General features: G+C 42.0%; 1 protein-coding gene across 44 annotated transcripts in view; it reads right to left on the bottom strand.

Annotated features, from left to right (window-relative positions):
- The window catches only part of celf1 (cugbp, Elav-like family member 1), a 56,471-nt gene that overhangs the window by 6,167 nt on the left and 37,311 nt on the right, over positions 1–12,993 (bottom strand). For 13 of the 44 annotated variants that reach the window (XM_071402111.1, XM_071402143.1, XM_071402140.1 and 10 more), the window contains 9 exons: positions 11,296–11,378; positions 10,440–10,488; positions 10,134–10,268; positions 9,532–9,611; positions 8,022–8,183; positions 2,097–2,175; positions 1,079–1,249; positions 724–840; positions 412–612 (listed from right to left, as the gene is read on the bottom strand). In XM_071402111.1, the coding sequence (XP_071258212.1) occupies positions 412–612; positions 724–840; positions 1,079–1,249; positions 2,097–2,175; positions 8,022–8,183; positions 9,532–9,611; positions 10,134–10,268; positions 10,440–10,488; positions 11,296–11,378 (1,077 nt within the window). The remainder of the gene's footprint in view (positions 1–411; positions 613–723; positions 841–1,078; positions 1,250–2,096; positions 2,176–8,021; positions 8,184–9,531; positions 9,612–10,133; positions 10,269–10,439; positions 10,489–11,295; positions 11,379–12,993) is intronic. The other 31 variants (XM_071402130.1, XM_071402136.1, XM_071402132.1 and 28 more) reach the window with 27 other exon arrangements.

Here is a 12,993-nt window from a genome sequence, read left to right as displayed (position 1 = left end):
AGCCAGAGGCAACCATTTTGTTTTTGACAGATTAATATCATTTCAAAATGTTATCTGAGGAGCCTTTTGATACGGATTTCTGCTCATTTTAAAATGAAATTTTCAACAACTAGTACTGTGAAAACATGTCAGAGTGTTGCAATTAAATCTTACCCATGCTCCGACTGTCGCTTGCTGTAGCAGCATATTTAAAACAAGACAGAACCCTCAGCAGGTGACAATACATATTTTCACCAATATGCTACACTAAGGTCACATCACAAATGATTTAACCTAAACTCTTAATATCCCTTGCACTAGTACTACATTCAAACATCAATCACAGCGTAGCATGTGATCCCTGTAGAGCAGACATTTGAGTTAACACAAATCTCCCCATCCCCACTTCAACCCGTTTATGCCCCTACTTGCCTTCCTTCTGGCTCCCTGCAGCACTGACACTCTGTTGGGAGAGCAGGCTCTGGTTGTAGAGGCTGGGGAGGGCAGCAGCAGCGTACTGCTGGATCCCGGAGTAGGCCTGGGTAAGGGCTTCCATGGTGCTACCAGTTCCGTTCGACATGCCCCCGCTGCCTAGACCACCGTTCAGGGCTGCCATTCCTAGACACAGGAGCTCTGTTACAAGATTAGGGCTAGAATACCTTGAATATGTATCATGCACTCTTCACATTTGAGATAATATATTTGTTGTAAATAATGAATACAAATATGTTTGAGTCTGCTAACCTGCAAGTGAGCCCATGTTGAGGCCGGCTCCAGCCCCTGCGGCCAACGACTGCAGCGCCCCTAAAGAGGCCATGGGGTTCACTGAGTTGTTGTTACAGGAGGTGGGTGACGATCCTGCTGTGGAGATGAGTCAACCCCAAAACAATTAATCACCTAGAGGAAAACTCCGGTAGTAGGACTTCAAAGTCTTAATTCACAGACCAGGGAACAGAATGAACGAGAGACTAGGGATGGGGAAGGCAACAGGAGGAAAGGTTCATGAGAAACAATCAACAGTGTTTACAGAGGCAAGTCCATGGAACGAGGTTAAAGATGCATACAGGTGAGGGGGTGAGAGATAAAAAGTGTGACCAACCCTTGTAGGTATCCCATGATGAGTGTGCCTGCTGTCCAGTACCCGTACCTGAGCTGGTGAGCACGCTGAGGGGACTGCTAGAGGTGGTGAGAGCGCTGCTGCCCGTGGGCGTGGCCTGTGTGGCGCTGGCCGCCGCTGCCAGAGCAGCCAGGTTCTGCATGGCATTCAGCCCTGAGACATGCATAATCGGCACTTAATACGGGCCATGGAACCTAGATCTCGCTTAGGTCAATATATAGGCTACACCGAGTTGAAACTAGGATCATGCAATCACTGTTTTTGTTTTAGAGCATGTGAAGCTTACAGCAGAGAGTTGCAGGTACCTTTCCAACACAATCTGAAAATGGGTGAGATGGGAAGCAAAAGTACAAACTTAGCCGCCCACTCAATCAACACAACAAGAACACTGGCCATAACACACAGAAAGCAGATACCCCACAGATCACTGCATTGTTGTAAGTCAAGAACAGGGATAATGAGCTAACTTTGGTAAACATTTTGAACCAACTCAGATGAAGTTTCAATATGAAGTTAAAGCAGGCTTTGTAAAATATTGAATAATTGTAGCTTGCCCCATGACATACCACGTGGTTATCATATTGGAATGAAAAACATTAAATTGCTCCGTTTTTGCCTTGATGAATTCGATCAGTAGCCACTCGCTGCAGCAGACACACTGCTAGAAACCAGATTTAAAAAACACCCGTTTGTGTGTTAGTGTTTACGTCTGGAGTTTCCTGGTGGCAGCGCGTTTCAGCTCAAAATGTGATTAATATATGAGGAGCAGGATTTGAACATGTTCCCTCACCACTGCTTAACACAAACACACCACACTGAACAGATTACGTGGGAGTTCAGGCATGCAGGGAATGATGCACGCAGCAGTATCAATAATGCACATCTTCACCAGGCACATTACTGATGGCAGTTGGACGAGGAGGAAAATACATTTAGCATGCAGGTGTAAGAATGGAAAGGGGGAAGAAGGAAGAGAGGTAGGAAATGTCTTTGTTTTTACCTGACATACCAGACATGGGGTGAAGGTTGTTGAGGGTATTCCCAGAGGTGGCAGACTGCTGGAGGAGCTGTAAATAAAGCTAGACATTACACCAAAACAGAGAACACAAAGGGTCAGGACTGCATCCAGGACTGTGCTTTCAGGAAAGAAATAGCAGAGAGAGACAGAGTGAAAAAAGGTAAAGTGGGTCAGGAGGACAGATGTAGCGTAAAAGGACAGGAAAGAGTGGAGGTGTAAATGTTGGTGATGAAGAGGGAAAGAATCACAGAGAAAAGAGGTGAAAACATGATGCTGAGCAACACTGAGTGGGATGAAATGTGAATTAAGAGGATTTAAATGGAAGGCAAGACAGTGAAGAAAAAGAAGAGGTTGGAAGATTTTCACAGCACACCCATGGAGCAGCACTAACAGCATTGTAGAAAGCTCTGCCGTCTATATTGGAATGGCCACATAATTGGAGGGTCAGAATTAGAGAAGCCAATTGAAAACATACCAGGTCTTTAGATGAGTTGAGACTAGATGGCCATCCAACATAGATAACTGGCAACGATGCAAATATAAATCTAACATCTGTCAAGAAACACAGCAAACCAAATATAAGCAAGGTGGGGAAAATGGGTCTTCATCTAACCTGTCAGATTAAGGAAATGGCCCAAAGACTTATACAAAAGAATAAGATAATGTGTCAACTCCCTAAGGTCAGGGAGAATACTTACGAGGCAAAACTAACAATGTTCAATTCATGGAAACCATATGTCAAATTAAGTCTTATAACAAATTGACAACCTCCAGTTGGCACTGTACAGTCAATGCTCTAGAGCAGGGGTGTCAAAACATATGGCCTGGCCCGCGAGGTGGTCCAATTCAGCCAGCAGGTGGTTTGTAAAAAATAAAAAAAGGAATCAAATCACGTTATTTGCCACATGCTTCGTAAACAACAGGTGTAAACTAAAAGTGAAATGCATACTTACGGGACAATGCAGGGATAAAAATGGAGAAATAATAGACAAATAACACAATGAATAAATACACTATGAGTAACTATAATTTGCCTACATACACGGTGCACCAGTACAGTGTCGATGTGCAGGGGTACGAGTTAATTGAGGTAGATACAGTTGAAGTCGGAAGTTCACGTACACTTAGGTTGGAATCATTAAAACTCGTTTTTCAACCACTCCACAAATGTCTTGTTAACAAACTACAGTTTTGGCAAGTCGGTTAGGACATCTACTTCGTGCACGACACAAGTAATTTTTCCAACAATTGTTTACAGATGGAATATTTCACTTACAATTCACTGTTTCACAATTCCAGTGGGTCAGAAGTTTACATACACTACGTTGACTGTGCATTTAAAAAGCTTTGAAAATTCCAGAAAATTATGTCATGGCTTTAGAAGCTTCTGATAGGCTAATTGACATCATTTGAGTCAATTGGAGGTGTACCTGTAGATGTATTTCAAGGTCTACCTTCAAACTCAGTGCCTCTTTGCTTGAAATCAAAAGAAATCAGCCAAGACCTCAGAAAAATAATTCTAGACCTTCACAAGTCTGGTTCATCCTTTGGAGCAATTTCCAAACGCCTGAAGGTACTACATTCATCTGTACAAACAATAGCAAGCAAGTATAAACACCATGGGACCACACAGCCGTCATACCGCTCAGGAAGGAGACGCGCTCTGTCTCCTAGAGATGAACGTACTTTGGTGCGAAATGTGCAAATCAATCCCAGAACAATAGCAAAGGACCTTGTGAAGATGCTGGAGGAAACCGGTACAAACGTATCTATATCCACAGTAAAACTAGTCCTATATCGACATAACCTGAAAGGCCGCTCAGCAAGGAAGAAGCCACTGCTCCAAAACCGCCATAAAAAAGCCAAACTACGGTTTGCAACTGCACATGGGGACAAAGATCGTACTTTTTGGAGAAATGTCCTCTGGTCTGAAGAAACAAAAATAGAACTGTTTGGCCATAATGACCATCGTTATGTTTGGAGTTAAGGGGGGAGGCTTGCAAGCTGAAGAACACCATCCCAACCGTGAAGCACGGGGGTGACAGCCTCATGTTGTGGGGGTGCATAGCTGCAGGAGGGAATGGTGTACTTCACACAATAGATGGCATCATGAGGGTGGAAAATGATGTGGATATCTTGAAGCAACATCTCAAGACATCAGTCAGGAAGTTAAAGCTTGGTCGCAAATGGGTCTTCCAAACGGACAATGACCCCAAGAAGACTTCCAAAGTTGTGGCAAAATGGCTTAAGTCAACAAAATCAAGATATTGGAGTGGCAATCACAACAGGGAATTTTTACTTGAATTAAATGGTCAGGAATTGTGAAAAACTGATTTCAAATGTATTTGGCTAAGGTGTATGTAAACTTCCGACTTCAACTGTATGTACATATAGGTAAGGATAAAGTGACTAGGTAACAGGGTATATAATAAACAGTAGCAGCAGCACATGTGATTCAAAAGAGTTAGTGCAAGAAGGGCCATTGCAGATAGTTAAATATTTAACCAAATAGCGTACCCGGACAAACTACTTAGCAGTCTTATGGCTTGGGGGTAGAAGCTGTTCAGGGTCCTGTTAGTACCGATGCAAGTCTGAAACGATCATCAAGGACATCAACCACCCGAGCCACGGCCTGTTCACCCCGCTATCATCCAAAAAGCGAGGTCAGTACAGGTGCAGCATCAAAGCTGGGACCGAGAGACTAAAAAACAGCTTCTATCTCAAGGCCATCAGATTGTTAAATAGTCATCACTAACCGGCTACCACCCGGTTACTCAACCCTGCACCATAGAGGCTGCAGCCCTATATACATTAGAGGTCGACCGATTAATCGGAATGGCCGATTAATTAGGGCCGATTTCAAGTTTTCATAACAATCAGAAATCTGTAATTATTATAATAATTTTTAATGTATTTTTTACACCTTTATTTAACTAGGCAAGTCAGTTAAGAACACATTCTTATTTTCAATGACGGCCTAGGAACGTTCTGCCTCGACAGATTTTTACCTTGTCAGCTCAGGGATTCAATCTTGCAACCTTACGGTTAACTAGTCCAACGCTCTAACCACCTGCCTCACGAGGAGCCCGCCTGTTACGCAAATGCAGTAAGAAGCCAAGGTAAGTTGCTAGCTAGCAATAAAATTATCTTATAAAAAACAATCAATCAATCATAATCACCAGTTATAACTACACATGGTTGATGATATTACTAGTTTATCTAGCGTCCTGCGTTGCATATAAATCGATGCAGTGCGCATTCGCGAAAAAGGACTGTCGTTGCTCCAACGTGTACCTAACCATAAACATCAATGCCTTTCTTAAAATCAACACACAGAAGTATATATTTTTAAACTTGCATATAAATCCAGGTTAGCAGGCAATATTAACCAGGTGAAATTGTGTCACTTCTCTTGCGTTCATTGCACGCAGAGTCAGGGTATATGCAACAGTTTGGGCCGCCTGGCTCATTGCGAACTAATTTGCCAGAATTGTACGTAATTATGACATAACATTGAAGGTTGTGCAATGTAACAGGATTATTTAGACTTATGGATGCCACCCGTTAGATAAAATACGGAACGGTTTCGTATTTCACTGAAAGAATAAACGTTTTGTTTGAGATGATAGTTTTCGGATTCGACCATATTAATGACCTAAGGCTCGTATTTCTGTGTGTTATTATGTTATAATTAAGTCTATGATTTGATAGAGCAGTCTGACTGAGCGATGGTAGGCACCAGCACCCTCGTAAGCATTCATTCAAACAGCACTTTCGTGCGTTTTGCCAGCAGATCTTCGCAATGCTTCAAGTATTGCGCTGTTTATGACTTCAAGCCTATCAACTCCCGAGATTAGGCTGGTGTAACCGATGTGAAATGGCTAGCTAGTTAGTGGGGTGCGCGCTAATAGCGTTTCAAACGTCACTCGCTCTGAGACTTGGAGTAGTTGTTCCCCTTGCTCTGCATGGGTAACGCCGCTTCGAGGGTGGCTGTTGTCGATGTGTTCCTGGTTCGAGCCCAGGTAGCGGCGAGGAGAGGGATGGAAGCTATACTGTTACACTGGCAATACTAAAGTGCCTATAAGAACATCCAATAGTCAAAGGTATATGAAATACAAATCGTATTGAGAGAAATAGTCCTATAAATCCTATAATAACTACAACCTAAAACTTCTTACCTGGGAATATTGAAGACTCATGTTAAAAGAAACCACCAGCTTTCATATGTTCTGAGCAAGGAACTTAAACGTTAGCTTTTTTACATGGCACATATTGCACTTTTACTTTCTTCTCCAACACTTTGTTTTTGCATTATTTAAACCAAATTGAACATGTTTCATTATTTATTTGAGGCTAAATTGATTTTATTGATGTATTATATTAAGTTAAAATAAGTGTTCATTCAGTATTGTTGTAATTGTCATTATTACAAATAAAAAAACATAAAAACAAAAACAAAAAAACATTAAAAAAATACAAATAAAATAAAAATTAAAAAAAAAAATCGGCTGATTAATCGGTATCGGCTGTTTTTGGTCCTCCAATAATCGGTATCGGCATTGAAAAATCATAAATCGGTCGACCTCTAATATACATAGACATGGAATCACTGGCCACTTCGATAATGGAACACTAGTCACTTTAATAATGTTAACATACTGCTTTCTCATATGTATATACTAAGATGGGCTGTATGTTCCAAACATAAGCGTTGATGATTGATCACGCAGAGAGAAGACCGCAGAGAAGCAAGATTTAGACATTGCATATAATTTAACAGTTCCATTTCACATCATGCTGTTGAAATAAATCATGTATTATAATTTACCGGTTTCTTGCAGTTATTTTTCCCAGGAAAAGGGAGTGGTTTTGGGCAGTAAATCTCAGTAACCGGGTTTCCACCATTCAACCCTAATCGATACCGCTTGCCGTGCAGTAGCAGAGAGAACAGTCTATGACTTGGGTGGCTGGAGTCTGACAATTTCTAGGGCCTTCCTCTGACACCGCCTGGTATAATGGTCCTGGATGGCAGGGAGCTCGGCCACAGTGATGTACTGGGCCGTACGCACTATCCCTGTAGAGCCTTGCGGTCGGATGCCAAGCAGTTGCCATACCAAGCTGTGCTGCAGGCAGTCAAGATGCTCAATGATGCAGCTGTAGAACTTTTTGAGGATCTGAGGGCCCATGCCGAATCTTTTCAGCCTCCTGAGGGTGAAGAGGCATTGTCCTGACTTCTTCACGACTGTGTTGGTGTGTGTGGACCATGATAATTCCTTAGTGATGTGGACACCCAAGGAACTTGAAGCTCTCGAGCCACTCCACTACAGCCCCATCGATGTGGATGGGGGCGTGTTCGGCCCTCCGTTTCCTGTAGTCCATAATCAGCTCCTTTGTCTTGCCGACATTGAGGGAGAGGTTGTTTACCTGGCACCACATTGCGAACTCAATATACTTTAAAATCAGTAAAACCTAATTAAAACTGTAGAAATGATAATGGATCTACATTCAATTTTGATGGCGATGAAATATAACACATTTTCAGTGTGTCCCTCCGGACCTCTATGTAGACCGAATGCAGCCCCCCGGGGCAAAATTAGTTTGACACCCCTGATCTAGAGACTGTCTAAACCAGTCTGCCAAACAGCAGTGCATTTTAATGTGTCCCAGCTGTAACCCTCATCTTTCTAGAACAAACCTGAGATATTGTAGCCAATTTCAGCCCAAACCTTAATTTGCTTGCAAACACAAACAACAAGCTAAGCGTTGTCCTGAATAACTACCTTGGGGAAATTTGAACCCCCAAAAATTGTCAATTTCTAAACTGGAACATTAACAAGGGCTTCAAGCCAAGCCACGGGTCTTTCCAAAGCTCTGCTGGGGATGGTGCAGGAGGAGGTGGTCACTTACTGCCAGATACTGTGGACCCAGAGAGTTGAGCCCAGTCAGATTCCCCCACATTGAGGCAGCGTTGAGCTGCTGCATCTGCTGCTGAAGCTGCTGGGCGATGCGCTTCTGCTCCTTGTCCTTCTGCGTGTCGGCAAACTTCACTACGATGGGAGACGAACAGCCCTAAAAATTCGGTATAGACAGCAAATGGTGTCATTTGAAAACAATCTTCGATATTCCTCCAGCACGATAACAGCAATTTCAAAATGGCATTACTTGAGTAATGGGCCCTTTAGCGAGTCAATCACATAAGTACGGTATAGAGGAAAACAGCAGGTTATTATGTTATACTAAACAAAAATATAAAACACAACATGCAACAATTTCAAAGATTTTACTGAGTTACAGTTCATATAAGGAAATCAGCAATTGAAATAAATTCATTAGGCCCTAATTTATGGATTTCAAATGACTGGGAATACAGACATTCATCTGTTGGTCACAGATACCTTAAAAAAAGGTAGGGGCTTGGATCAGAAAACAAATCAGTATCTGGTGTGACCACAATTTGCCTCATGCAGCGCAACATCTCCTTCGTATAGAGTTGATCAGGCTGTTGATTGTGGCCTGTGGAATGTTGTCCCACTCCTCTTCAATGGCTGTGCGAAGTTGCTGGATATTGGCGCGAAGACGCCGTTGCACACGTTGATCCAGAGCATCCCAAACATACTCAACGGGTTACTTCTGGTGAGTATTCAGGCCATTGAATAACTGGGCCATTTTCATCTTCCAGAAATTGTGTACAGATCCTTGTGACATGGGGCCGTGCATTAATATGCTGAAATATGAGGTGATGGCGGCGGATGAACGGCACGACAATGGGCCTCAGGATCTCATCACGGTATCTCTGTGCATTCAAATTGACATTGATAAAATGCCATTTTGTTCATTGTCCGTAGCTAATGCCTGCCCATACCATATCCCCACCACGGGGCACGTTGACAACATTGACGCCGTACACGTGGTCTGCGGTTGTGAGACCGGTTGGACGTACTGCCAAATTCTCTAAAACAATGGAGGCAGCTTATGGTAGAGAAATTAACATTCAATTATCTGGCAACCGGTCTGGTGGACATTCCTGCAGTCAGCATGCCAATTGCATGCTCCCTTGAGAATCTATGGCATTGTGTTGTGAGACAAAACTGCACATTTTAGAGTGGCCTTTTATTGTCCCCAGTACAAGGTACATCTGTGTAACGATCTTGCTGTTTAATCAACTTCTTGATATGCCACAACTGTCAAGTGGATAGATTATCTTGGCAAAGGAGAAACGCCAACTAACAGGGATGTAAACAAATTTGTGCACACATTTTTTGAGAAATAAGCTTTATGTGCATATGGAACATTTCTGGAATCTTTCATTTCAGCTCATGAAACATGGGATCTACACTTTACTTGTTCCGTTTAGATTTTTGTTCAGTGTAGAGTCTCTGTTTCTGAGGGATGGGAGGTGTGCAGGTTCAATGCTTACCTCCATAGTTTGTGATTGGTGCATGGATTTGATTGTTGACTGTGCCATCTGTCTTGCTGTAAAAGTGATAAACGCACAACCTGCAGAAGGGGAACAACTCGTAAATGGTTGACATACACGGTCCTGACTCCTGACAGCATTTAGAAACATAACAGAAAGCATACAGCCCAGATTGCAGCATGCTATGGAATCTGGTAAGTTCTTGTTTTAGTTGAACAGCCCCCAAAAAACACACTTGGAACAGTGTCAAACAGATATTTGAATCATCAATTACTAGAACTTAGTCAAAATGCTACATCTAGAATTATCAAGTGATGACCTTGAGATTGGCACATGTTCTGTGAGAGGATTTGTATGGAAGATGTGTGGGATTTGTCAACGAGAGGACAAATGAGAGTAATTCCTTATCACTCATCTGTTTGCAACTATTTTAGAGTGAGTGTGTACGTACCGCATGTAGAGAGACTAATGTTAAAACAACGACCAGTCCTTATAGTATAACTGATAGAGTAAAATGTGTTTGGGTGCGTCTTGAAGGTGTGTGTGTGTGTGTGTGTGTGTGTGTGTGGATGACGATGAAAGGTGAACTGAATCTGCCTCACCACGGCTCAGTCCATCCGGCCCACGTAGTATTCTACATTCCTCGATCTGTCCGTACGGCGAGAACATAAGTCTGATGTCATTCTCATTACACTTTTTCGATATCATCCCTATGAACAACTTCCTGTCTTCCACCGCTGAAAGAGACAATGAGGAAGAAAAGGTTGTTTCATCAAACAATGACTAACTGCATTAGAGACAACATACAACAACAAGGGCAGCTTCTAAGAGGTAGGGCTTCAACGTAAAAACAAATTACCACACCATCCAACAGTCTCCACTGCCTGCAGAGATGTAGCTATACTCACCATTATTCTTCTCACTGTCAGCTGGCTTCATCTGAATGGGGTGATGCATCTGTTGAGGAAAGACATTGCATTTAAACGAAGCAAGAAGTGCTGACAGAAACCGCCTTGATAGGTATGAATGGATGTGTGTGGTAGGCATCCCTATAAAATCTGCGATGCGGAGAACGCAGACAGAATCGCAAGTTTATCATAAAACATGAACAGAATGCATCAGTGATGGGTATTTCCTGCAACTTTCTGAAGAGGCAACGAGAATTCCCCCTGACTGTATGTGCGGTGCACGCATCTACCACTTTGTTAGGCATTAACAATGATGCTAATAAGTATTCCGGTAGATGGAAAGGCTTTCCCAAAAACCTTCTCAATTAAATGTCAACTACAAAGTAGCCTATGCTTACCTGGCAGAATGAGATCATTATTTGCATCAATCCAGTATTTATTTTGCAAACTCTATCATCACATCAGCTCTACAAAAACAGCCTCTTGCTAGGTGCCATTGAAAATAAAGGGTAAATACACACCAAAATCTAAATAAAATGTAGAAAATCTAGACCTCAAAAGCAGTCTCCTGATGTGGTTTAACCATTGTTGTGGACTTATAAAACAACTAAATGGGATGCTCTATTTAAACAAGTGTGATTTTGAGAGGGAAAACATGAAAAAAAGGGGGAAATGGAAACCTGGAAAAACTAAATGGAGAAAACGGAATTTGGGGGGGGGGATATTTTATAGAGCCCTACATCGAGATAAAAGCTGAACAGCAGCACTGACTGTTGTACTACAACCTGTCAAGCTACCCAATACTTTGCCTATTCGATTTACTGATGAAGTTAAAACTTTCACCAATTCTACTCACCCCAGAGAGAATTTTCATGTTGTGAAGGGCATTTTGTGCTTCCAACGCTGATTTGCGAGCGTAATATGTTATGAAACAACAACCTGTTTGGAATGGGGATATAGACAGCTGTTAGACAAAGTAAATGTTACTCAATTTTAAAATGACATTGAGTATCGGTGGGCCATCTATGCCTCCTTTATTAAAAAGGCCGCACGACCGAAAGTAACCACCACAGTTCCCCCCCCTGGAAGCCTCTTCCCCGGAGCTAAAAAACATATTCTGTACATGCGCTACTTCACGCACACATCCCCCTCCCTTCACGTTTCTCTCCCTCATCTGAACCCTTCCTATCAACCAATTTGATCGACATGATGTAGGCTAGCCTACATCTGAGTCTCATTTCTGAACAGCTGATATAAAAACCTGCGATTTGAACCAACATCCGCAATAAAATATATATACAATACCAGTCAGAAGTTTGGACATCCACTCATTCCAGGGTTTTTCTATATTTTGACTATTTTCTACATTGTAGAATAATAGTGAAGACATCAAAACGATGAAATAACACATACAGAATCCCACAGTAACCAAAGAAGTGTTAAACGAATCAAAATATATTATATATTTGAGGTTCTTAAAACTTGCCACACTTTGCCTTGATGACAGCTTTGCACACTCTAGGCCAGGCCTGGGCAAAGGTCGGCCCGGGGGTCGTATGCGGCCCACTACCTGATTTAATATGGCCTGCGGAATTATGCTCAGACCACATAAACTTATTTGTTATTCAAATTAAAAGCCCAATGAATACCTCGCCTTTCTGTAATGATTTAACTCACATTGCTTGTGGGACATTTATTTTGAAGGCACGTATAAATAACTGCACGAGGACAGACAGTGACTGACAGGCTGAGACACACACACACACCACAGTTACAAATAGTAGCTAGCTAGAAATTAAACAAAAATTTGTTTTTCAAAGATTTCAAAGAAAAGGAAAGCAGACAATAAATGTAGGGTGTTCCAGCGAGAGTGGGCATAAAAATATTTCTTTATTGAGGTATCAGGGAAAGCTGTGTGCAAAGAGAGCATCGCTGTCTTGAAAGACTACAACTTGTCCTGACACTTCCAGATGAAGCATGCAGAGAAATATAGGAATGTGTCTTCTGAGCAGAGGGCAAGGGCATCGAAAGAGTAGCTTTCTCAGTTACAAAAGCAGCAAGGACTTTTCACAAAACTGAATTCAGCAAACGACGGAATTGCGAGAGCTAGCTATGCATCTTTAATTATTATTATTTGTTATTTTTATCTTACTTCAAGGTATTTTCTTGAAACTGCATTGTTGGTTAAGGGCTTGTAAGTAATTATTTCACTTTAAGGTCTACACCAGTTGTATTCGGTGCATGTGACAAATACAATTTGATTTGAACTGTCCGACAAAATTGCTAAACATGGCAAGCCATTCGCTGAGGGTGAATTCATTAAAGAATGTTTAATTGACTCTGCAGCAATACTTTGCCTCGACAAGAAAGAGCTGTTTGAAAATGTTTCCCTGTCAAGACGAACAGTGACACAGTGTGTTGAGGACATCGCAGAGAATATGGAACAACAGTTGAAAGACAAGGTAAAGGATTTCACCTATTTCTCATTGGCCCTGGATAAGAGCACTGATGCACGTGACACGGCACAGTTGTTGATATTCTTACGAAGCATAAC

This window comes from Salvelinus alpinus, chromosome 5, assembly GCF_045679555.1.
Source record: "Salvelinus alpinus chromosome 5, SLU_Salpinus.1, whole genome shotgun sequence".
NCBI classification, from domain to species: domain Eukaryota; kingdom Metazoa; phylum Chordata; class Actinopteri; order Salmoniformes; family Salmonidae; genus Salvelinus; species Salvelinus alpinus.
This window is presented reverse-complemented; position numbering and strand designations above follow the sequence as displayed.